The sequence below is a fragment of the Scyliorhinus canicula genome, chromosome 20, assembly GCF_902713615.1.
Source record: "Scyliorhinus canicula chromosome 20, sScyCan1.1, whole genome shotgun sequence".
Classification (NCBI taxonomy): domain Eukaryota; kingdom Metazoa; phylum Chordata; class Chondrichthyes; order Carcharhiniformes; family Scyliorhinidae; genus Scyliorhinus; species Scyliorhinus canicula.
The window spans coordinates 18,973,137-18,999,737 of record NC_052165.1 but is presented as its reverse complement, the minus strand read 5'-3'; the positions used below and the strand labels follow the sequence as shown (position 1 = coordinate 18,999,737).

The following is a 26,601-nucleotide window of genomic DNA, read 5'->3' as shown; positions in this document are numbered from 1 at the left end:
CGTGCATGACTGCAACATCCTGGGGCACTTGGAAATCCCTGATGTCTTCGAGGATCACCCCTGGATTAAAAGGTGGCTCTTGGACACAGGATACCTACTGAGGTCGTGGCTGATGATGTTGGTGCGGAGGCCTGAGACCAATGTGGAGACCCATTAAATGAAGCCCATGTTGCCACCTGTGTAGTCACTGAGTGGTGCATCGAATTGCAGAAAATGTGGTTCTGATGCCTGGACCACTCTGGTGGTGCCATGCAACACACCCCCAGTGGGTCTTCCGCTTTGTGGTGGTCTGCTGTGCCCTGGCACAGCAGCGGAGTGACATGCTGGAGGAGGAGGGACACGCGGCCTCTTCTGAGGAGGAGGCGGACCGGGAGGGACTGGCGAGCGAGCCCAAGGAAGTGCTGAAGGATAGCGCACATGCGGCGGCAAGGGTCTGGCACACCCAAAGGACCTGGGAGGCCCGTATTGTGTCCAGGTTCTCATAATAATAATAATAATACTCTTTTATTGTCACAAGTATGAAGTTACTGGGGAAAGCCCCTAGTTGCCACATTCCGGCGTCTGTTCGGGTAAGCTGGTACAGGAATTGAACCCACGCTGCTGGCCTTGTTCTGCATCACGAACCAGATGTCTAGCCCACTGAGCTAAACCAGCCTGCAATGAGGCTGTGCCTGTCAGCTCAACCACCCCCGTCCCATTTCACCCTCTTCCCTCCCAATCCCTCCTTCCTCCTCCCCATTTCTCGCCTTATTAGAACATAGAACATAGAACACTACAGCGCAGTACGGGCCCTTCGGCCCTCGATGTTGCGTCGACCTGTGAAACCATCTGAAGCCTATCTGACCTACACTATTCCATTTTCATCCATATGTCTATCCAGTGACCACTTAAATGCCCTTAAAGTTGGCGAGTCTACTACTATTGCAGGCAGGGCGTTCCACACCCCTACTACTCTCTGAGTAAAGAAACTGCCTCTGACATCTAATTATCGTGAAATATGGCATCCTGGCCTCTCCATACAGGAGCATTGAGTCCAAAAGAAGAGAGTTATGTCAAGTCTATATAAAATAATAGTTTCACCATTACCTGGAGTATTGCAATCAATTCTGGGCATTAGAAAGGGTTCGAAAAAATTCCCAGGAATGACGAATATCAGTTTCATAGAAAGATTGGAAACATTGAAGCACTTTTCCTTGGAGACAAGGAGATTGAAATGAAACTCGACGGAGGCACTCTGAGGCCTGAGGAGGCTGGACATGTGGATAGGGAGAAATTGTTTCCATTGATGAAAAGATTGAGAACCAGGGGACGCTGAGTTAATGTAGTTGGCAAAAGAAGCAATGGTGACATGAGGAAAGTGTATTGCTGTGCAGTGTGGTTAGGGTCTGGAATGCACTGCCCAAAGCTGTGGTGGGGACATGTTCAGTCGGGGCTTTCAAGTGAGAATCGTCTGAAGAGAAAATATTTGCAGGGCCGCTTAGAAAAGCGGGTGAGAGACTCAATGAGCTGCTTGTTTAGAGAGCTGGCACACACACACAATGGGCTGAATGGCCTCCGTCTGTGCTGTAACCATTCTACGATTCTATCATCTTTCTTTACTTATCCAATGACTACTCCCTTTGGCCTTGCATAATGAAAGCCTTTGTAGTTTAACCTCTCCTGTGCTGCACCCTGACACTTTTGTGACGAAAGGTCACAAACCTGAGATATTAATTTTGTGTCTCTCTCCACAGGCGATGCCAGACCCAATGTGTATTTCCACCATTTTCTGTTCAAATTTCAGATTTCCAACACTTGCAGTATTTTGATTGTATGCTGAATAGATTTGTATACTGAATAACAAGGTTTTCTTCCAGGCAAAAATTCAAACACCGTTATGTACGCAGAGGGGGGGGGGGGGGGGGGGGGGGGGGGGGGGGGGGGTATTTAACATCAACCAGAATCTGAATTAGCAACAAGAACAGTATCACTGTCCTCCACTCTCTCATTTTCTCTGTTTTGCATCCACCCTTGCTTTCCCTCTTTTCACAGAATCACAGGAAAATACGATGCAGACGAGGCCCTTCTGCCCATCGAGTCTGCATCGCCACATGAAAGATATCTGGCCGACCTACCTAATCCCATTTGCCAGCACGGCTCATAGCCTTGAACATTAGCATTCATACTTTATTCTCTATTCTCTTCTTTTTTTATTCTCTTATTTCTTTTTCTTGCACCCTCACTTTTTTCTCAATTTCCATCTTTCTTTCTCCCTCGACGTATCTCTCCTCCAAAGTTTCCCTTCTGTACCTGGAGAAGGAAGGAGCTATTACTGCACCTAACCAACAATGTAAGTCAAGGGGGTTGCTCCACGTTAAAGAACAAGTAAAATATTTTACGATGAAGATGTTTTCACATGAAGGGAGTCTGGCGGAAAGGTTATCAATTCCACAATTATTTACATAGGCAGTCAAAACTTGACTGTTTTCACATGAAGGGAGTCTGGCGGAGAGGTTATCAATTCCACAATTATTTATATAGGCAGTCAAAACCGCGATACGAATTGGGATAAGCGTCAAAATAAAATCTGAACAGCTCCTTTGAGATAGCTTTCAAGACCTGAGCAAGATCTGTACTGCATTGGGTTGTGAATAATTTCTTCTTCTTTTGATCTGCCAATAATCTTTCAGGTTTATCAGTACATGCATGAGACAATAACCATCAGTGGCTGTCCAGACTTCCGAGCTCGTGCAACTGCCAAGGTATGCCAAGTGGAGGTACTGGATGATGCGTTGTAATTGTGTTTTTTTTTAATGTTGTGTACATGTGTATTTCAGGTGTTCGAGAGTATATATGAGAATTTAGACATCAATGGCAGCCCAGAAGGTAGAGCCAGTGCTACTACCCAGGTAATATCTTTAACGGGACCCAGTGTTCACGCTGATTTTCTGATTAGATTAACAAACTCCTTTCATGATCAATTGTACTAACCTCCTTGTAATACAGCAGATACAGTGCTGGACCAAATCTGAAATTAATGCATGACGACTTGCTGTTACAACTAGACAGTGAAATTAATTTCACACCTTTTATGTAGACGCACCAAATTTGATCTGGTCACTTCTGGGCTTTCTAGATATTTCTTTAAAAACCTTGTTGTTGTGTGTTCCTGCAGCCTCTATCTTCTTTTAATACGGCTTATTTTGCTGATGAGAGAAAGACTGTCTATATACTATTATGTTCATTAAATTCATATGATTACTTTCATTTTAAGGACAGTGGGATCTGAGCAAACTCTCCCATTGATGATAGCATAAGTACCAGCCTCCCCGGATAGGCGCCGGAATGTGGCGACTAGGGGCTTTTCACAGTAACTTCATTGAAGCCTACTCGTGACAATAAGCGATTATATTTAAAAAAAGTTTACTTTAAATTTAGATAGTCAGGGATACTTGCATACACAGCATATGTTGGTCGATGCAAATTGATTGATTTGATTTATTGTCACGTGTATCAAGGTACAATGAAAAGTATTGTTCTGCGTACAGTTGAGACAGTTGGCAAGCCTGGCGTGAGGTGGGCATGGCAGTGAGTGCTGTGGGGCAGACCCCTCGGTCTGGGGAGCAGTGCCGGAAGAAGCTCCACGACCTCACCAGGGCTGCCAGGGTAAGTGCCTCGAGGGTGCCCCCGGGTCACAACAATCCCCCCCCTCCCCCCCATGTCCCTCATCACCCCATCACCCACCTCCCCCCCGGGCACGAGAGGGAGGGGGGGGGGCGAGAGTGAGTGGAGGGTGGTTAACAAAGTTGTCACAGACCCACATGAGCGCTGCGACCACCTGGAGAGATGCCGTGGTGTAGCTGCAAATTTCCTCCCAACCTGTGCCAATATCTGAACCCCCTGATGTTCCCTGCCGAATTGTGATGATCTATCTATGCCCCCCCGCCCCCCCAACAGGACAAGACTGCTCACAACAACCGGGAGCGGAACAGGACCAGAGGGGGTTCACCCATTCTGCACCCCCTGACAGTCTTTGAACAGAGGGCACTGGACCTTGCTGGGGGATCTGGCACCCGGGAGGTCGCGCAATGCGAGGTTGGAGGCGCAGGACCAAGTGAGACAACCCTGCATGACAACCCCCCCAGCCCATCCTCTGTCCCCTCACACTCTACCCACTGGACCATCCTACGCCCGGCCGAGCGTTTCTAACTAACCCCGTATTATTCTGTTCCCTAGAGCGTGTTGACGAACGTCCAGGGCCGTCTGCTGCCACGCACAGGCAGCCATCTGCCATGACCATCGCACCCAGGGCCGCATGCCAGAGGATGGCATGAGGTCAGCCAGGAGTGCCATCCTCCCAACCCAGGACCGGCGAGCAGCACGCACACAAGACGGCGACACACTCAACAGAGTCACCTGAAGGAGAACCAGACTTGGGCCGCGTGCAGATGCGCTCGGATATGACTGGGACGAGGACACTGCTGGTTTTATGACGAACGAGGACCTAGAGCTTGCGGCACTGCTGTCTCCCACACCATCCACCATCCCAGAGACACTCACCTCGGTTGGCCAATTAAGTGATGAGGCTCCTGGGTCACGGTCTGGTGTGCACCACACAGCTGAGCCGGTACTGCAGGTGGAGGTCGGAGCAGCCGAGGGGCTGGACGGTTGGAGGGCAGCCCAGGCCCAGCATTCAGCTGACTCCCAGACGTTTCCTGGGTTCCTGGATTTACTCGACCCACGTGGACAGCCGATGCATTTTGAAACCAAGGGACACAATGACGGGATGAGGGCCGTCTTCCAGCAGCTGCAGACGCAGTTAGAGGAGTCAAACCGCGTCCAGGAGCAGGGAGTGGTGCCGCTCATGGCAGCCACCCAGGCCGACACCGCACGGGTAGCGTCCACGGTCGAGGCAATGGGTGAAACGGTTTTGGCCATGGGTCAGGTTCTGCAAGGCATTGGGCTTAATGTGCACGCGTCATCCTCGGCCCTGGGCAGGGCTGCCCTCTCACAGGCAGCAATGCGCCAGAGCCAAAATGACATTGCTGGCGTGCTACGGGCCCTGGCCGAGTCTCACCAGGCCATGGCCCATTCCCAGCACGCCATAGCACAGTCCCAGCATGCCATGGCACAGTCCCAGCAGGCCATGGCCCATTCCCAGCACGCCATGGCACAGTCCCAGCAGGCCATGGCACAGTCCCAGCAGGACATGGCCCATTCCCAGTACGCCATGGCACAGTCCCAGCAGGCCATGGCACAGTCCCAGCAGTCAGTCGCGGAGAGCATCGACCGCCTGACACACGTGCTGGATTGCATCGCGCACTGACAGGTTGAGGTCACACAGTCCCTGGCAGGAATGTCTCACTCCCTGGACTCCGTCTCAGTGAACCTTCGGACCCTGGTCGATATGGTTGCAGGCCTCCAGGACTGGCAGCGCCAGGTGTCGGTGGGGCGACGGGGCACCTCCCCGCTCGCACCTCCGTCCCACAGTGAGGCCCGGGGGCCACGGAGCTCCCCGAGGGAGGAGGAGGTTCTGGGGCCCGTCCCATTAACTCCATCACGGGACGGCCCTGAACGTTCGGCCTCCCTCGTCCCATGCCTGGTGCATTGGGTGGGCAGCGGGCAGAGGAGGGTGGCACCACGTCATCTGAAACGCCCGCGGAGCAGCCTGGCCCATCAAGGCCGGGTCGCCCCAGGAAACGAGTGCCGACGGGGAGACATGTCGCAGGGCGTGATTCTCAGCAGTCCGCCTCCAGTCCTGCTGTATCATCTGGGGATTCAGACGTAGTGGTAGGGTCCGTAAGGCAATGAAGAGGGACACAGAATAAGTTGGCACGGGTGAAGGGCACAGTTTAGTTGTAGGGGCAAGGGCATCTGTACATAATATTCATCATTAAACTCACTGTTGCACCTAACTTGTAATACCGTGTGATTTTTTCCGTTGCCACGGGCATCGTGATGGTGAACGAGTGTCGCTGGGGTTGACGAGCGGTGAAACTTTGGTGCCGGGTGTGCAGTTCCTCTCCCCCCCCCCCCCCCCTCTCACAGCTACCCCACGTGGGCACGTGATGGAATGTCCCTGACGAACTCAGCAGCCACCGAGGTGGATGGTTCAGCTATTGCCATGAGTCAGACTTTGTCTAACGATTCTGAGCTCACAGCTCATCGCAGAGCGGGCTGTCATCATTCAACATGGCACTGATCACACCCGCTGACACAGCCATCAATGTCGTGCCATACCGTTTTGCCACAGTGGTAAGGGTGATCTCGAAGTGGAGCAGTGTACGCAGAGCCGGATTGGGGGGGGGGTGGCAATGACAGTTGTGTGCTGACCGTCTGCACGACTAGCGATGCATGTGGTAGTGTTCAGCGGTGCCGTGACGCGTGAATCTTGCTGCCACCAAGGCGTTGTGTGCCCGCTGTCCTCACTGGTGCCGTCGTGCAGCCTCCTGGACATTAACAGCACCCGGGTCGTGTCTGTGTGTTACGCCCGACACACCACCCTCCTCCTCCTCCTCCGTGTTGGCACCACTGCCAGTGGCTTCTCCCTCCGACTCCTCCACCAGGGCATCTCCCCTCTGCATCGCGATGTTGTGCAGCTCACAGCAGACCACGACAATGCGGGCGACCCTCTCAGGCTGGTACTGCAGGGTCCCTCCGGAGCGGTCCAGGCACCTGAATCGCATTTTCAGCAGACCGAAGCAGCGTTCCACCACACCCCTGGTTGCTGCATGGGCCTCATTGTAAAGGGTCTCCGAGTTGGTCTGAGGCCTCCGTATGGGCGTCATCAGCCAAGACCTCAGTGGATAACCCCTGTCGCCCAGCAACCAGCCCCTCAGCTTGGGGGGCTGTCCCTCAAACATAGCAGGGATGAATGACTGCGCAAGAATGTACGCATATTGCACATTGCCAGGGAACCTTGCGCACACGTGCATGATCTTCATGTGGGGGTCGCATACCACCTGGATATTCATGGAGTACGTCCCCCTTCCTGTTTGTGAACACTTCCCTGTTGCCTGCAGGCGGGTGCATGGGGACGTGAACACAATTCATGACCCCCCTGGACCATCGGTATCCCAGCCACATTGGCAAATCCACGGGCTCGTGCTTCTTGATTTGCTCTGTCCTCGGGAAAGGTGATGTAGCGGTCGGCAATGGCATACAGGGCGTTGGTCACATCCCGGATGCACCTGTGAAGCAATGACTGCAAGATCCCGGATAGGTCCTCGCTCGGAGACTGGAAGGAGCCGGTTGCATAAAAGTTAAGTGCAACCGTCACTTTGACGGCAACCAGTATCGCGTGTCCTCCTCCCGTTCCACGTGGGGCAAGGTGCGACACGAGTTGGCAGATATGTGTGTGTGACCGTCTCTCTGCTCAACGGGAGTCTCCTCCTGCAGGTGATGTCCGGCATTGTCTCGAAAGAGATCCAGCCACGGTACACCCTAGGTCTCGCTCGTCGCCTCTGGCTCCACCATCAATGTCTCCTCCTCCGCCTCCCCCCCCCCCCCCCCCCCCCCCCCCCCCCCCCCCCCCCCCCCCCCAATGCTGCTCGACGACGGGCCACTCCGCAGCCATTCCTTCTGCTGCTGCAGCTGGCCCTGCATCCACTGTGGGATGTGGCTGTGGACACTGCTGGATGTCCAACTGCAGTGCAGCGGCCCCAACCACTGCGCTGAACATAGCTGTTCGGTTAGAATACATTATGGTCACCTACAGAAGGGTGGTGGGGGGGCAGAGAAACAACATGTTAGACGGAGATTAGTCGACACCTCGGCAGCTGCCTGCCATGGAATACCTGTGTGTCCCAGTGGCCTGGTCGCGCTGCTGACACGCGGCCAGCCTAACCCCTGGTCACTTTCTGCGTCCAACGGGCAGTTAACAACACGTCCTCCTCACACCACGGTGCGTCAGTGGGCTGTGGCCATCAGCCACAGGGCAATCAGCGGCAGTGTCCTCGTAACCGTCCTGCCATGGCAGGGCGGCTGACATGTTGCATCCAGGGGAGGACGACCCACTCCACTCACTCTCTCCCCCCCCACCACTCGCTCCCCCCCCCACCTCCCTCCCCCCCCACTTCTCCCTCTCCCCCCCCCACTTCTCCCTCTCTCTCTTCCCCCCACCCCCCACTTCTCCCTCTCCCCCCCCCCCCCCCACCCCCCTCTCCCCCCCACTGGCCGCAGCGTTCTCGGGGATGCCTTCCCCAGTTTGCGGAGACTCTGGGACGGTCCGCTTACCTCCTCACTCCTCGTCAGCCAGCATGAGTGGCTGGCGACTTTAAAAAGCAGGTGTGGACGGCGATGGCGTGACCTGGCGTCACGACGTCGGGACTTCAGCCGTCCGGGCCGGAGGATAGGGGGGGTGCCGGACAATCGCCATTTTGTCTACATCGGGCGATTCTCCGTGTTTTTGCACGCGAAACACAATGACACAAATTTGGCCGGTTGGGAGAATAGCGGGAGCGCGTCAGACCAGCGTCGCGTGAAAAAACGGCGCGGCCCGTTATTCTCCCAACCGCCGTGACATCGGAGAATCGCGACCTATGTGCCGACGCCGGAGTGAAAACCGGAGTGTTTCACTCCTGCGTCGGAGGCTGCTCCTCACCCCCTATTCTCCCACCCCCAGGGGGCTAGGAGCGGCGCCGCGTCAATTTCACGCGCCGGGCCTTGGCGCCTGCGTCAAAGCGGCGCCGCATAAATGACACGGCTGGCGGCGCTTAAATGACGTCACCCGCGCTTGCACAGGTTGGCCGGTGCCAACCCGCGCATGCGCGGTTGCCGTCCTCCCCACGGGTGCCCCACAAGACATGGAGGATTGATCTTGCGGGGCGGAGGAAAAAGAGTGCGTCTTTTAGAGATGCCAACCCGCTGATTGGTGGGCACCGATCGCGGGCCAGACCCCTCCTGAGCACCCCCCTGGTGCTCGATCCTCCCTCCATCTCCCCCCCCACACACACGCACACGCAGCGTTCGCGCACTGTTCATGCCGGCAACGACCAGGTGTGGTTGGCGCCGGCGTGAACCGGTCGGATTGGGAAGGCCGCTTGACCCATCCAGGCCGACCGTTAGAAACAAACCGTTAGAATTCTCCGAGCGACCTGTCGTAAAGCTCGGCACGCAGTTTTGGGGGGGGGGAGTGGGCGAAGGGCAGCGTGGCAGGAATCGCCCGGCACTCCAGCGATTCTCCCACCCGGCATGGGGGTCGGAGAATCGCGCCCATGGGTTGTGTAATGCCACCTTGTGGTAGTTTCACCTCTGGGTGTCTTACTAATCGTGTCCTATTCTGTGTGTTCATTAGCTGTATGTCTGCATGTCATGACGTCTCTGCTGCTCCCTCTAGTGTTTACTTAGTCGTAATGTATTTACATTAACCCCTTGTGTATTTACAGTGATGCATATCACCACAGAATGTAGCAAATGAAATTCTCTTTAAATAATAGCTGTTTCTGGCTCAGTCATTTAAGATGTAATGAGTGTATCTGTAAACTCAACACGCTTGCCAGCAATTGGGTCCTGACCTCAATGGGCGGGATGCAAATCGTGACGCCTCCTGACGTGAAGTTCGATCTCACGAGGCGTAGCGAGGCCGATAAACACCGCAAAGGCCGATAGATCGTGCTCAGAGTCTCAGAAAACTGAGGTTAGATCTCCGTTCAGTGATTTGGTCCAGAAAAGTCGACACACATCTTGACTTTAGTTGGTTCAAACCAACTCCCTTTGATGCGAGACAAAAATAGTGTTCTCATCACAGGTCTCATGTTTACATGTGTTGTTCATCAGTCCTTTTGCCATATTTGTATTCATTTTTGATTGGGTGCTTATATATTAAGAGTTGTACTTGTCCCTTCGAAATCCAACAGTATCCTCACCATGTGGTATAACACTTTGGCATTCTGGATAACCTACTGATGAACAAAAAAGACATTTAATTAAATGAAACAAAGTCCCGTGTTAAGCGCATTTAGCCGGATGTTTCTCAGCGCTTACGTCACCGAGAACGACTCCGCTATTAAACGGGACTGTTTCATTTCTGGGCCTTGGCGAGAAGCACCCGACCGAGGCCGCTCTTAGTCCCATTTCCTGCACCAACAAGTTCCGCTCGCCGCTGGAGGAAGAGATCGAATGGTGCCCTGATCTCTAGACCTTCCCCACCCAGCATCCCAACTCGCCAATAAGGGCAGCGCACCCCTGACCTAATCCCCGGGATGGGCATGATGCCACCAGGGCACCTTGGCAACCCAGGTGGCACTACCAGGGTTCCAGGTTGGCATTGCCAAGGCACCAGGGTGGCATTGAGGGTGCCAAGGTACTACCCTGCCCACAGCCTGACCACTCAAAGGCCCCCAATCGCCTAGGAGAACCCACCCAAGTGCCGGTACATCTGGTCCACGTTTGTGGACCATAGTGCTAAATGGCATGCGCTCAAGAGTCTCTGAGGTGAGGCCGTTCGATTCTGGGCACTATATAGATGAGGCGTAGACATATTCAGGTGAGACTAACTAAGCACTTGAATATACAAATCTGGGTCCTGACCTCAATGGGCGGGATGCAAATCGTGACGCCTCTTGACGTGAAGTTCAATCTCACGAGGCGTGACGAGGCCGGTAAACACCACAAAGGCCGGAGTCTCAGAAAACTGAGGTTAGATCTCCATTCAGTGATTTGGTCCAGAAAAGTCGACACACATCTTGACTTTAGTTGGTTCAAACCAACTCCCTTTGATGCGAGACAAAAATAGTGTTCTCATCACAGGTCTCATGCTTACATGTGTTCATCAGTCCTTTTGCCATATTTGTATTCATTATAATACACACAATTCCTTTTGTGACATGGCGATGGAAAGTGGTCAGTTTTCATTCTGTGGGAATATATTGACGTGAAAATATGAATGTAGCTTTTGTGTTCGATGTATATTCATTACCCAGCAATAACAGCATGAATGATGAATTTTCAAAGGTATGGAAATATTTGATTTTAATGCTGTGGACCTGAACTTCAGAATTCCTCTTTTGTTTCTTTCAGGCCACAGTTGCTGCTTTTGCTGCAAGTGAGGGCCATTCCCATCCCCGGGTTGTCGAGTTACCAAAGACTGAAGAAGGCCTTGGCTTTAATGTCATGGGTGGGAAGGAACAGAATTCACCAATCTACATCTCTCGTATTATTCCGGGGGGTGTTGCTGATAGACATGGGAGCCTTAAACGTGGGGATCAATTACTGTCTGTCAATGGAGTGGTAAGTCAATGATCCAGTTAGTCTGAAGTGAACATTTACTCTTGAGAATTGAATGTTTTTGAAACTGTTCCAAAATGTGATCCATCTCTGTTATGTTGCATTTTACCAGCAAGTTTTATATTATCAAAATTGTTTATTTGGAATAAGAAGAAGCTTCGCCTAAAATCCGCCAAGCTGCAGCTCCCAGGTTCCAAAGGTGGTTTGGATGTCCTGAATATTAGACTATATCAACTAGCCTATCACTTTTCATTTATAAGGGTCTGAGTTGTAAGGACCCTCCCTCCATCTGGCTGGATATTGAAGCAGATCAGTTGCTTTACCCTTTGAAAGACTGGTTATTTTATAGGGACATTAGGCCAGGTTCTGCTAGATGTGAGGATCCTGTTATTAATACTCTTAGAGCATGGGGAACGGTCTGCCAACTAAAAGGGAGATCTCTACTGACTTCCACTCTTTGACCCATCCAGGGCAGCCCAGACTTCCTACCTAGTCTTATGGACCATAGATTTGATACTTGGAGAGATGGAGGCATTTGTAGCCCAAGAGATATATTCAGTGATGCTTCCTTGTCATCCTTTGAGCAACTATATCAATAATTTGGCATCCTGAGACACTTCATTTTTAAGTATCTGCGACTGAGAGACATAATCTTGAATAAGACATCCTGTGCCTTAACTCCTCTATTTCCCTGGTGGATAACGTCCTAATATCTGTGGAACCCAAACAGATAATTAGCATTTTTCATGATGCATTGTGTTCTCGATCCTGTGTTAGTACATTGGGTGCCTTGCAGTCTTGGAAGGAAGATTTGCCAATTAATACTGATGAGTCATTGTGTAGTATATGGGATTATGCCGATAAAATTTTGGCCTGCAATAGAATGAGGGAGACACAATTTAAGGTACTTTACCATTTGCATATCATGCCAAGTCTGAGACGTATGTTTGGTCCGGCTATATCTCTGATGTGCCTGGTAGTCGAGCGTGATTATATACACTGCATATTGACCTGTGTTAAGATTCAAGCCTTTTGGTCTGATGTAGCTAGGGAGCTTGAGAGGGTATTTGACAAAGCCTTAGAGCTTTAATCCTTTGTTCCCAATTCTTCCAGATAGGAGAATTACTGACAATGAAAAAAGGCTGTACAACATCCTAAATTTTGGAGCTCGTAAAAATATCCTCTGTTCCTGGATCAGTGACAAGTATCCTTCAATTCAAAATTAGTTATGAAATGGGGCGTCACGGTGGCGCAGTGCGTAGCATTGCTGCCTCACGGCGCCGAGGTCCCAGGTTCAATCCCGGCACTGGGTCACTGCCCGTGTGGAGTTTGCACATTCTCCCTATGTCTGCGTGGATCTCACCCCCACAACCCGAAGATGTGCAGGGTAGGTGGATAAGCCATGCTAAATTGCCCCTTCATTGGAAAAAAATAATTGGGTACACTAAATGTATTTTTTTTAAAAGGAAAAAAAAGATAGTCATGGGATATATCCCAATGGGATTCCTAACATCTGTGATCTGTTCTAAGTCTGATGTATTCCATAAAGTGTGAGACGACCCCTATCTCAAATTATTTTACAAATAATGTTTTTTTTTTGGTTAATGATTAAATTACACTTTCGGCGTTTTCTCATTGAAATAAAATGGATCAATCCCAAAGTGCACTTCAGCTCACAAGCCCAGGGTTTTGTTTTCTCAAAAACCAGAAGCTGTACCCTATGTCTCAGTTACTTGCTCATCACCTTGGCAGAAATAGCAGACTCTTCATTCATTGCACCTGGTCTGACCTACTCCTGTCAGGTATCCCTTGAAAGTCTTGATCTCGCGATGCATAAAGGTGTGCGCCCTGAGATGTTATCCGATCTTATTTATGTGACCTTATTCTCTTTGTCCCCTAATTTTTTTAAATTTTAAAACTGGAGCCACTAGTGCATAACGCCTGTTGTTCTGAAGTCATCCCGTTTTGTTTGTTTATATTTGCAATAATTCTTGTTCCGCACTGTAAATATTTTGCATTGAAAATGTTGTTATTGCATTATTTGTGAAAGAAAATTAAATCGAACCAAATATATATTAAAATTAAGAAGAACAGATATAGGGCATACAACTATAACAGCTGATAATTAGCAGCAAATTAACTAATTGAATTGGGAATTTGATGTTGTTACATTGGGTAAAGATGGTAGCTGTCATTTAGTATATAACACATTGCTAGGAGTGTGTTTCAGGAACGTGACATAATTGCTATTAAAGTTAAAAGTTGGGAATATTATTATACTTGTGAGGTCACTCTATAAACTGAGGACTCATAGAATATAATCATAGAATCCCTGCAGTGCAGAAGGAGGCCATTCGGCCCATTGAGTATGCACTGACTCTCTGAAAGAGCACTCCACCCAAGCCCATTTCCCCACCCTATCCCAATAACCCATACCTAACATACACATTCCTGGACACTAAGGTGCAATTTATCACCGCCAATGCACCTACCCTGTACATCTTTGGACTGTGGGAGGAAACCAGAGCCCCCGGAGGAAACCCAAGGTGGGGGGGGTGGGTGGAGAGAGCAGGGAAGAGCGTGCAAACTCCACACCGACAGACCCAAGGCCAGAATTGAACCTGGTTCCCTGGCGCTTTGAGGCAGCAGTGCTAACCACAATACCACCGTGCTGCCCCTAATGGACTAATGGTTTCCTTCAACATTCCAAAAGTGCAGTCCACACTTGTTCTACAAGAGCATTGTTGAACTTCTTTGAGTTAAGTGTATAAATGTGCACAAAACCAAAACCTAAAAGTATGTAAGTTCTGCGTAGTGCTATTTTTTCAGATACACAGCAATGCGGTTGACTCTTAAATGCCCTTGGGGATGACTAACGAGAAGAACCTGGTTCAGAATTCAGTCATGCTAACTTTTCTTTGAGCCTGTCAGTTCTTGCTGAATGCATTGTGACTTGCCAAAATATTTTTTGAAACCTTTCACTTTTTTGACCTTTCTTCAAATGTGAACGAAAATTATTTTGGTGCATTCAGGAAAATATGTTGAGTTGAATTTCTGGCATTCCTATTTTCAAAACTCTTATGAGTTGCTTCAAGACTGTGCTTTTCATTTTAATGAATGCAACTTTCTTCAGCTTTACAGTGGATTTTTTATATAATTTGTTCATGGGATGTGGGCGTTGCTGGCTGTAACCAGCATTGATTATCCATCACTGAGGGCTTTAAAGAGTCAACCACATTGCAGTCACATGTAGGCCAGACTGGTTTTCCAATCCTAGAGTGAAGCAGATGGGTTTTTACGAAAATCGACAATGGTTTCATGGTCACCTTTAGACATTTAATTCCAGATTTTTAAAAATTTAATTCAAATTTTACCATCTGCCATGGCGGAATTCAAACCTGGGTCTCCAGACACTGGGGGCGGGATTCTCCGATCCTGGGGCTAAGTGTTGACGCCGTTGTAAAGCCGGAGTGTTTTACGACAGCGTCATCCGGCCCCCAGGAGCAGAGATCCTGCGCCGCACACTGGAGTGCTTCATGCAGCTCCAGCTGCCGATACAGGCGGCAGCACGGCCGGCGTATGCGCGCCACGTCCGGCACAAGTCCGCGCTTGAGTTGCCTTCTCCGCGCCTAGGGAGCATGGCGGAGCCCTTCTGGGGCCTGGCACGGAGGAACATAGGGCCCCCCCGGGATTAGCCTGCCCGCCGATCGATAGGTCCCGATCGCAGGCCTGGCCACCGTGGAGCCCCCCCCCCCCCCCCCACCCCCACCCCGGAGTCGGATCGGATCTCCCTCCCCCACACCAGGATAGCCCCCGCAGCATAATTGGCAAGGTCCCGCCGGGTAGGACCACGCGTGTACGACGCCGGCGGGACTCGGCCGAACTAGGTGGGCACTCAGACCATCGAGCGCGGAGAATCGCCGGGAATGTGCAGAGAATTATGTATATTTCTTTCAATTTTAGAGTGTGGAAGGGGAACACCATGAAAAGGCAGTAGAATTACTAAAGGCTGCTCAGAGCAGTGTGAAGCTGGTAGTCCGTTACACGCCCAAGGTGTTGGAGGAAATGGAAGCAAGATTTGAGAAACTGCGAACTGCCCGACGCAGACAGCAGCAGCAAATCCTCCTCCAACAGCAGCAGCAGCAGCAGCAAGTCCAACAAAACCATATGTCATAGGTGAGAATGTTCATTTATACTGAGGAGACCAAATGCATCATTTTGTTTCTGGTATTCGACCCAGCATCAGAATATGTTGAAGTAGTCACCCTACACATTCGTCTCTTTTCAAGGGAAAGTTTTTATTTCATCAGAGCACAGTCCATATAGCATTAACACAAGTTCAGGCAATCAGCCCTTCAAACCCATTAAACCAATCACTGGCTTACACGAATGCCCATTATCCAATTACATAGAGGCCTCATACACAACACCACAGCCTCCTCTGTGTCTTCCTTATCACTGTCTCCCTTGCTGTCTGTCTAGACCGTCCTTTTGGACAAACTCATCCACTGCTGCATGCTCAGGTTTTGATCTTCTGATCCTTTTGTATTATCGATTTTGTCTTGTTGGGCAGTCATGAGGCCTAGCCGTTGTAACGTATGAAATCCCAGATGGTTAATGGAACCTGTGAAACACCCATTACCCCAACCTTCACAAAGTTAAAACTGCCCTTAGTTCCATGCACAGTCATCTCTGCTCTATGAAGGCAAATTACTGCTGGAATCTGAAACCAAAAAAGAAAATGCTGGAAAATCTCAGCATCTGTCGGGAGAGAAAAGAGCGAACATTTCGAGTCCAGATGACCCTTTGTCAGCTTTAACAAAGGGTCATCTGGACTCGGAACATTAGCTCTTTTCTCTCCCTACAGATGCTGCCAGACCTGCTGAGATATTCCAGCATTTTCTCTTTTTGCTCTGCTCCATGCCATGTTCTTGCCTGAAACGAGCCTCTATCCTTCATTAACAAGGATTCAAGATGTTGGGAAAGATACATAAGAAAAGAAAGGAGGATCGAATTTGTAATGAGGTAAAGACAGGGCAAGAGAGAACGGTGATAAAAAGACCATGACAGGAAGGGACAGAGTACAAATCCAAGATACGGCCAGACGCTGCAAACGTAATAAAAGAACAAAGCTAAAAGCTCTGGAACTAAATTGCACATAGCAGTTGGAACAAAACAGGTGAATTGATAGCACAAACAGAGATGAAGAAGTGTGACCTGGTAGCCATTACAGGGATATGGCTATAATTTGACAGATATCGGGGACCTGAATATTAAAGGGTATGTGACATTTAAAAAGGAGAGGAAGTTAGGAAAAGGTAGAGGAGTGACTCTGTTTTCACAGTAACGTCATTGCACTGTTAATGTAAGCCTACTTATGACACTAATAAAGATTATTAGTGATGGTGTTAGCATGTTAGAGAGGGATAACCAAAGTTCAGAACACCATGTTGAAGAAGCAGTTTAGATTGAGATGGGAAATGAAGAGGGCAAGAAGTCACTTGTGGGAGTGATGTACAGTCCCCGGAATTATAACCACTCTATAGGACAGAGTGTAAAGGAAGAGATAATAGAAGCTTGTTGGAAAGGTAGAGCAATAATCAAGGGGGATTTCAGTCTATGCATAGACTTGAAAAATCAGAAGAGAAAAGATAGCATAGATAAGGAATTCATAGAATGTCTTCAGGATAGGTTCTTAGAACAACAAATTCTAAAATCAACTAGAGAGAAGGCTTTACTAGACCTGATATTGTGCAATGAGAGAGAATTAATTAATAACCTCATAGCGAAGGCACCCCAAGGTAGCTGTGATCATAGATTGCTACATTTAGTTTGAGGGAGAGAAGAGTGGTTCCAAGACAAGTGTTTTAAACTGAAGGGTAATTATGAGGGCATGAAAGTGGAGCTAGTTAAAATAAACTGGCAAGTATGCTTCAGGGATAGATCAATAGAGATACAGCAGCAGACATTTAAAGGGACATTTCAGAATACACAGAATAGATGCATTTCAATGGAATATAAAAATTCTAATGGGTGGATCCACTATCCGTGGTTACCTAAACCATTTAAAGGTAATATCAATCTTAAAGAACAAGCGTATAATTGTGCCTAGATGAGTGGTAAGTCAGAAGATTGGACAGAATATAAAGATCAGCAAAGAGTAACTAAAATTGAATAAGAAGAAAAAAAGATAGCGAGTAATATAAAGAAGGATAGTAAGAGTACCCAGATGGTACTGCCAGGGTGCCAGTTTGACTGTGCCAAGGTGCCAGGCTAGCATTGTGCCCACGTCGAGGATCGAGCCTGTCGTGCCCTGTCTGTGTAAGGTGGGGTACTCTGCTAAAATTCTGTTAGATCGTGCCCGAATCATGGAAGTCTGACCCCCCGCCTTGCCCCACACTTGCAGAGTGGTCCCCCTCAAACTATATTAGAACCAGTTGTCTTTTTCTAATGGAAAGAGATGCCTGTGGTTCTTTTGTGGACTATGGCTAATTACTTCACCATTGCTGGGTCCAAATCCTGGAACTCCCTCCCGAACAGCACTGCGAGTGTGTATACTTACAACTGCAGCAGTTCTAAGAAGGCAGCTCACCCCCTCCAACTCGATGGCACTTAGGGCTGGCCTTGCGAGTGATACTCACATCACAGGAACGAATAAAAAATAATTGAGGTTCATTGACATTTTTAAATTCCTACACTGCAATGTCAAAAGAGACTGTGTAATGATGCACTATCAGACTTTTCCTTTGTGAATGAAAAAGGTTTTATTTAGTGATTGTCGAGAGCAGCTGGCTCTAAAATACCTCTGTCTAGGTGCACTCCTCCCCCGGGGTGATTCCCCACTCTGAATGCCGATTGGTCATCCAGGCCAAGTGACTCTTATTCGACTGTGTTTCCCAAAAGGGACAATCACCACAGATTGTTAAATAGAACATTTCTAATTGGAAATATATGCAATACGGTAACTTGGAAGTCAATCAAATTTGTCATGAGCAATAATTTAGTTTGAGTAAAAATTAATGATATGCACAAAGATTATCAACAAGTACAATAATGACCCCAGTACCAATCTCAGATGATCAAGTTGGACATTGACAAACAATTTAATTAGTATTGTGTGGATTTTATTTGTCAAGTCAGTTAAACAGAATCAGACAATATCTGCGATATAAGCTAAATCTAATTGAATAATTTTGCATCACATTGTTAAAAGTACATGCAAATTAAAAGTAATTTGCAGTTTATTTTACTGGAATTTGGCAACATTATATTTTCTGACCTGCATAAGACATCACTGTTACACCATATAAATTATTTTGCATTCAGTTTTTAATTCTTAATCCAGCTGGTGTTAATTATTTGTAATTATCATTGCAGAACATTTGAATTTTGTAACTTTTAAATGTAGTATTTTTTCTGTTCATGTTTTCTGTAGGATACTAACTGGGGGGGAAAAAATCAACCATTTGACAAGTAGGTATTAAAACTTACACTATTTAGTTAAATCAAACATAGTTCTGTTTTGTAAAGCCGAGAGAAATTGAGTTCAGTGACCCTTTATAATAAAGCTACTGCAGCAGTATTAATGATATAGACTAAAACCATTTGAAATGTGTTACAATCCCAGCCTGTGAAACGGCAGCCTTCCCAGATCAACTCCCCTCCCCGGGGGGTTTCACCGGAAAGTATTCACACTTGCCCAGATTCAGCTCACACCCTGCAAAGGAGGCAAACTTCCTGAGCAACTCTATTTTCTCCCCCACATTGGAGAGTGAGTCGGTGACAGAAAGTAAACATATGGTAATCTTCTGCACATGAAGACACTCTGTGCTCCATCCTCCCACACTATCCCCCTCCACACAGTAGATCACATTAGAACAATGGCCAGTGGCTCAATTGCGAAGGCAACGGACACTCCTGTCTTGTGCCCCTGTTCAGTTGGGAATAACCCGAGCTAAGGACGTTCGTACGTGGGGGCTCTGTACAAAAGCCCAAATTTTTGACCCAAAGCCAAAGTGCCCAAGGACCTCAAGCGTTTACCCCCATTCAACCCTATTAAACGCCTTCTCCGCGTCCATCGAAATAATCACCTCTGGCTCAGTCCCTAGGGAGGGCAACAATACTACATTTACTAATCTCCTAATATCGGCCAACAATTTGCCAGCTCTTAAGAAACTCAGTCTGCTCCTCCGGGATCACCACAGATGGGCAGGGTTCCAACCGCATTGCCAATACTTCAGCCAACAACTTAGCATCGATGTTTAACAATGGGTTGATATGACCTACATTCCCTGGGATCCTTGTCCTTCAAGGAGATCGACGCCTGCGCCAATGTGGCCGCAACACTCCCCTGACACTAGGAATCTGCTGCACAGCAGAAGTGAGATCAACTGATCTGCAAATTGTTTGTAAAATTCAATGGGAAACCCATCTGGAGCCTCACCCGTCTGCATTGACCGAATAGAGTCCATAATCTCCTCCAGCCCTATCGGCATCTCCAACTTCTGCCTTCCCTCCTGCTCCACCTCCGGGAGGTCAACCCATTTGAAAATTGCTTCATTGATGTACCCTCCTCCGGATGTCCTGACTCATACAACCCATGATAGACCGCCTCATACACCTCATTGACCCTCTCTGGGGCAGAAACCAACCCACCACCCGAGTCCCTAACCTGCACTATCCCCGGGAGGTAGCCTGTCGCTTCAGCTGGTAAGCCAGCAAATGACTGGCCTTCTCCCCATACTCTCCCGTATAGCGTTGCAGCTGACTCACCACCATACCTGTCATCAAAAGCTCAAAATCTGTTTGCAGCTTTTTTCTGTTGGTGGACAGGGGCGATCGAGTTCTGACAGTCCACCTCGAGAATGGCGTTCACCAGTCTCTGTGCCTCCACCTTCCCAGATTTATCCCTATGCACCTTATAAGAGATTATTTCCATCGCACCCCCCCCCCCCCAAAAAAAACTGCCTTCAGGGCTTGCCAAATCATAGATGGCGAGACCACCTCATTCCTATTGAACTCAACGTATTCCCCAATGGCAGAGGACATCCGCTCACAAAATCCCTTATCCGCGAGCAATACCGCGTCCAATGTCCACGGAAGTCACTGAGAGTGGCCAGCTCCAACATCAAGTCCACAAAATGCAGAGCGTGATCCAATATCATGGCTGGCAAGTACTCCTCGCCCCAGGGAGAAGAGACCTTCCCACCATGAAGAAGTCAGCCCAAGAATAAACCCGATGGACGTGGCGCGGAAAAATGAAACACTTTATCCCTCGGAAACTTAAATCTCAACGGGTCTCACCCCACCCCACCCCATCTATTCAACGAACACCAATAACTCCTTCACCACCCCAGATGGACAAATAGACTTGGGACTCGACCTAGCCAACTTCGGATCTAAAACACAATTGAAGACTCCCCATAATTAACCAATGTGAATCAATGTCTGGGATAAAAGCCAGCACCTTATTAATGAATGCTGTGCCATCCCAGTTCAGTGCTTACACATTAACCAACACCACCGGCATACCCGCCAGTGACCCACTGATGATTATGTACCTCCCACCTGCGTCTGCTAATATAGTAATGGCAGAATAAGCCACCCTCTTAATAAAAATCAACACAGGGGCCCCTGCGCCTTCCAATCAAAACCCAAGACACATACCCGCCCCACCCAACCCTTCCGCAGCCTTATTTGATCTTGGATTTTTTGATGGGTCTCCTGTAGCCTTCAAACTCCTCAGGTGTGCACACAGCTGGGAGTTTTTTATTGGGCCATTCAACCCTGTGAGGTTATCCAGTAATTTCCCCCCCTGCACCACCTCCGGGCCTACTCAAGATGGCCACCCTCCCCCATCAAGACAGTCCTAAAACAAAGGAACCACCATCCTCAGTGGTCCACCTCTCCCCATCCCCCCCTCCAGCTCGACCTCACCCAGAAAACCAAACAAATAACCAACAGAGAAACAAAAGTCCCTACCCCCAAACCCAAACGAACCAGAAACAAAAAGCCTAAACTTGTTACCTTAAAGAGACACAAAACCCATCCCCATGGTAACCAGCTTCCTCTCTAACCAAGCCAAACTTTAATACAAAACCATCAATAAAAATCAACACCCAGCCCCCCCTCCCCTTTGTACAAAACAAAACTTCAACAGTGCAGTATACAAGTCCCAAATTCACCCCAAAATAAACACCCAGCAAATAACCCAGGCAAAATCCTAAGCCCTCCCCCATTTTACAAAAGTCCCACATAAAATACCAATAAAAATGAACTTAACAAAGAACAAACAACAATCTCCATCATCCTTAAGCACTTTAGTCAACCCCTAGACCGTGCTTCTTAACAAACTAATTCATATCCTCTGGAGAATCGAAGGAACAGTCTCTGTCCTTGATAGCCACCTGAAGGCGAGCTGGGTACACTACTCCAAACCTCACGTTGCTCTTGTACAGCGTGCCGTTGGCCTTGTTAAACGCCTCATGCCTTCTCGCCACCTCTGCCCAACATCCTGATATATTCTGATGACGTGGCCTCCCATCTCCCAGATGGTACTTCGCCTGCCTCAGGACTCGCTCCTTAACCAGGTATCGATGAAACCTGACTATGATCGCACATGATGGTTCTTCAGATCTGGGCTTCTGCCTCAGCAACCTACAGGCTCAGTCCAACTCAGGAGGGGCCGAAAAGACCTCCTCCCCAACCAAATTTCTGAACATTTTATACATATAGTCAATGGAGTTAGAGCCCTCTGGCAGCCCAACAATCCTTACGTTTTGCTGCCTGGAGTGGTTCTCCAGCTTGTCAATTTTGGCCTTTAGCGCTTTATGTTCTTCAGCTAGCAAAACCATCTCTGCCTCCAGGGTGACAATCCAATCACTATGATCAGAGAGACCACCTCCACCGTCTGCATTGTCACCTTTTGTACCTCTATCCGCCGGTCCATTTTGTCCATGGCCGGCCGAATTGGGGCCGAAGTCATTGTCTTCTCCAGGTCCTCCGCAACCGACTTCCTAAGATTCTTAAATTCTTCAGTCAAGAAGCTAACCAACTTTTCAGTCATCCACTGAAGGGCCACCGACTCCGTAGAAACTGCCGCCATGTCGTCTCCCCCCTCCGCTGAGGCTCGAGAAACTTTTGAGTCTGAAGGGAATCCTTTGCCCGACCTCTGCCTTGAGCTATTTTTAATAGACATTGCTCAAACGAGGTGAACTTATTCCATCCAACTACACCAATTGCCTCCAAGTGCATCACCCATAAGCCAGGCAGAAAGGGCCAGAACCAAGTACCCTGGTGGGAGCCACCACGTGTGCGACTGCTCACCACATAGCCACCACTGAAAGTGACCCATTTACTATATCAGTTATATTAGATCCCAGTTAAGACAGTGGAAGCTGACCTGTTTATGCTCAGTGTGAATGTGCAAACTGAGCCATTCATCCCCTGCATCACACCAATCAAAACAAAATGAAAGGATATCGGCAGAGCCGGAGCTCCTATAATGAGACCAAAAGCTAGGGGCACCACCAGCAAGCCGTTTGTGAGGAATCTTAGCTTAATTTTTCCGCAGTTCAGGAACTAGTTAATTGTGGGATCATCCATTCATCCATTGTAGCCAAGGGGCTCTAACATGGGCCACAGAGTGCCCGATTAGAAGGACACCCGCTCAGCCCACAGCGAGACCACCAGAATTCACCAGGCAGTCTCTGCACGCAATGATGGAAAGGGCCCATATTTAGCTATTTAAGTGGTTCAATGGACCTCCAGGCAGGAGTGCCACCCTCCGCCTTCTCCACCCTGGCACAATGCCCTGAATGGAGGAAAGGCAATAGGCATTCTTTCCTTCTTGCATCTCTTGAAACATCCTGAGATCATGAACCTGTAAGTTTATAAATATGAGTCCTTTTGTTTTTCTTTTGAGCTTTGTGATGGTTTAACCTGCCTGGGAGGGATGGGTAAATTAGCCGAACCTCTCACTTCTGTGCATTACACCTGTGTATCACACCAAACTTTGCATTTTGAGACACAAATGTAAGCATTGTTAGGTTACTTTGGAGATAAATTGTACTGAGAAAATGTAGATTGTTTCAATGAGACATCTTCGAAACTTGGCTACAAATTCATCCAATTGAAATGTTTTTTTTTAAATATTGCTCTCAGATTCTGTTCTTTCTTTCAGTTTTCAGGTTTAATTAGAAAAATCTTCCAAGCGCCAAGTTGCTGATGAAAACTGTTCTGCTTACAGTTATTTGTCATCTCTGAAGACTGTTGCAAATTGTTGGGATTACTGTGGGAGAGAAAAAAAAGTTAAGATAGATCATTTGTGATGATTGTACATAATTCATTCAAACGCCTGATTCTGGGCACATCATGCTGTGAATGATTGCAAAGTTTTAGCTAAGCTTATTGCAGCTTAGACCAAAATGGCACAAGGTTTTTTGAAAATAATAGAACACAAGTATTACGAATCATAATTAAGTGTTACAAATTAGGATTTTTCTTTTAAATGGGATATTCTATTTCAGCGCACCCTAATATACAGAGCTTCAACAAGCAGCTGTTCAAATATTGAACTCGTGGGGGCAACAGTGGCGCAGTGGTTAGCACTGCTGCCTCAAGGCACCGAGGACCCAGGTTCGATCCTGGCTCTGGGTCGCTGTCCGTATGGAGTTGGACATTCTCCCCATGTCTGCGTGGGTATTTGCCCCCACAAACCAAAGATGTGCAGGGTAGGTGGATTGGCCACGCAAAATTGCCCCTTAATTGGAAAAATGAATTGGATACTCGACATTTATTTTTTTAAATATTGAAATTGTTCGTGTTGGCTACCCAGTTTCTGTCTAGGATGTAATAGCATTGTTATACAAATAAGCTTTTTTTTCAAATGGTAATTCTAAAGAAAGCATTAAAGAAGCATCAGAGTTTAAAATCTTACTCTGTTTTCTGATATGCAATGTAAGGTTTTATTTTTCCAATCTCTTTCTTTTTAAAAAATTAAAACCTTGTGCCTAATCATAAAATCCAAGTTATAGTTAGCTTTGTGAAAAATGTATTTTACGCTGTGTTTGAAGAATAGTAAGTTAACCTACTAAATGGCTAGATATAATGAGGCCACATTGTTTCTGGTTACTCAGCCTGCTGTATTGATCCAGCCTGCTGTATTGATCCAGCCTGCTGTACTGCCAAACTGCCAATCCATTTCCTCCCGATTTAAAGATGTGAAAAGCATGTGACAAAACGCAAAAAGAGGTTCCTTCCATTTGCCGCTTTTAGAATGACTATCAACTTAATTTGAATCCCGACCCTATTTCTTTCTGCCCTATCCCACGTCAATTGAATTAACCAGGGGCTGCTACTGGTTTCCATGTTGCAAAATTTAAACTGCAGCAAACATAAAATCTGAAGAATAAGCACACGCCCCCTGGCGAAACCTTTATCATGGATGGATTGGGAATGGAAAGTTTACATATCTAATTGTATGTTGAGAGGAATTGATCCAGAAAATCATCTATCTGCTCAGAACTGCCTCATCAGTGTTTGCTAAAGAGAGAGAAAATTATTTGCAAAGAATATTTCAAAGAAGTGATGTACCATATACAGAAATCCAAACGCAGATTATCCTTGCGTCTTCTGCAAATGACACAGGTAATGGATTTGCTATCCTTCAGTAAAATGGTAGCTGCAGATTCAGTGAGCCTAACATTCCTCAGCTCTATTACCTTTCGTTTTATTTTTCTGTTCTGCGAACCACTAATTGAGAACTAGATGTTTTGGCGGAAAATTGCATTTCTGTTCAAATTAATTTCGATGAAAGACTCTCAACAATGTGAAAATGACATCTTCGTTGAAGAGGTTGGGGGGTTTTCTTTTCGCTAATCAGTTGGTTTGTTGATTAACTGATGCCTTGTTCTGGAATTCCTCCTGAATTACAGAACCTCTTCAACTTCAATATGAAAATCTCTCCAAGGAAAGTTAATGCTATTGTATCCAAAACAAAGTTAAATCTACAAAGATGAGCAGCTGTAAGATAGCTTCTGAGGACTTCTGCTTTTTCAGATAGGCATCCATTCACTTCGTACAGGATGTTTTGGTCATTGCATTAATTCTAGCTAGCAGTAGCAATAGCTCCCCCCTCCTCACTATTCAAAGCCAGATGTGAGGGCCACTGAAACCCTCTCACAGCTGCAGCATCTCCAGTGCTGATTTGATCCAGATGTTGGCTCTGTGATGTTGTAACTGCAGGGAGAAGAAAACATTAATAGAAAATTTGTTCCAACATAGTGTCTGTTGTAAAGATGTGGCTTTGTTTTTTGCATAGTGCGACAAAGCAGAAAAGCATCACAAATTTGAAAATACCGTAGAAATATATCTGAGCCGAATCTTGAAAAAAATATCCATATTAATTATCTAAATTACTGTTTATTTTGTCTGATTTTGTGTTCTGCTTTGAATACGACTATAAATAGAAATTGTTCAATTTGATGTTATAAGGATGAACTGTTTTTGCTCCAATCATTTTAATTTGCTTTTCCCTTTCAAAAACAGGCTTAATCAGAATTTTTTTTTTTTGACTTGAAAGAATGAAGTTCTTCAACATGTGTGTGAAAGGCTATAGTTTTACGGCTATTAACATGTGATTTTCAAACTTGGTGTTAACTATCTCAACTTGAGGTCCAATTTTTATAGCGTTTTTAGTATTTTGATTTCAGGCCATAATGAAACTTTGGACTTTTTACACAAGTAGTGTTTTTAATTTCCTAAAGAAAATGTTAGAATCTCTGGTAATCCTGGTAGCCGTGCTTGTGTCTGTATTCCTTGTTCTTTTCCACTTTGGCAGGTGTTCAATTTTTTTTTTTCATTTATCCTCTCCGGTCAGGAATTTCATTGCACCGAGTACTGCTGTTTTTCACATGCATCTCAGCACATGCAAATGTCAAAGGAATTAATTTTGGATTATGCTTAAAGCTCCACCAGTATTGCTGATCCAGCAAATAAGCAATATTAATGGGACTCCTAGCACAGCAAGGTTTAAATCACTTGGAATTCTTCAGCACCTCCCACACCGTTTTCTGTGGCAAGTCGCAACAAAATTCTGCAGCATGTGAATGTAGTTTTGTAGCTTATGAAGCATGTGTCTCCAATGTTTGGGGATATTTCAATTTTACCATTTTGTGAATACTGTATAAAAACAGCTGGTGATATTTATTTAGCTAAGTTGTGCACTTTAAATGATTAAAAGTAGTTTACTGTACTTAGTCTCTTGATTCTGAGGACGATTTCCACTTAATATCGGTCTAGTACCTAGTGCAGACCTTTGAACTAAGGTGCTCAAAATCCTGCGATTGTTTTCTCTAGAGGAGGAGAAACACCTCAGAGCTATTTAAATATTCAGGA

At 47.2% G+C, this 26,601-nt stretch overlaps 1 protein-coding gene across 5 annotated transcripts in view; it reads left to right on the top strand.

Annotated features, from left to right (window-relative positions):
* The window catches only part of lin7a (lin-7 homolog A (C. elegans)), an 85,785-nt gene extending 59,327 nt beyond the window's left edge, over positions 1-26,458 (top strand). Inside the window, exons 3-7 of one of the 5 annotated variants that reach the window (XM_038780227.1) lie at positions 2,817-2,888; positions 10,999-11,208; positions 15,169-15,381; positions 18,641-18,678; positions 23,387-26,458. In XM_038780227.1, the coding sequence (XP_038636155.1) occupies positions 2,817-2,888; positions 10,999-11,208; positions 15,169-15,381 (495 nt within the window). In that variant the 3' untranslated portion in view covers positions 18,641-18,678; positions 23,387-26,458. Of the gene's footprint in view, positions 1-2,669; positions 2,757-2,816; positions 2,889-10,998; positions 11,209-15,168; positions 15,382-18,640; positions 18,679-23,386 lie in introns of all 5 variants that reach the window. The other 4 variants (XM_038780223.1, XM_038780226.1, XM_038780225.1 and 1 more) reach the window with 4 other exon arrangements.
* The last annotated feature ends 143 nt before the right edge of the window (positions 26,459-26,601 follow it).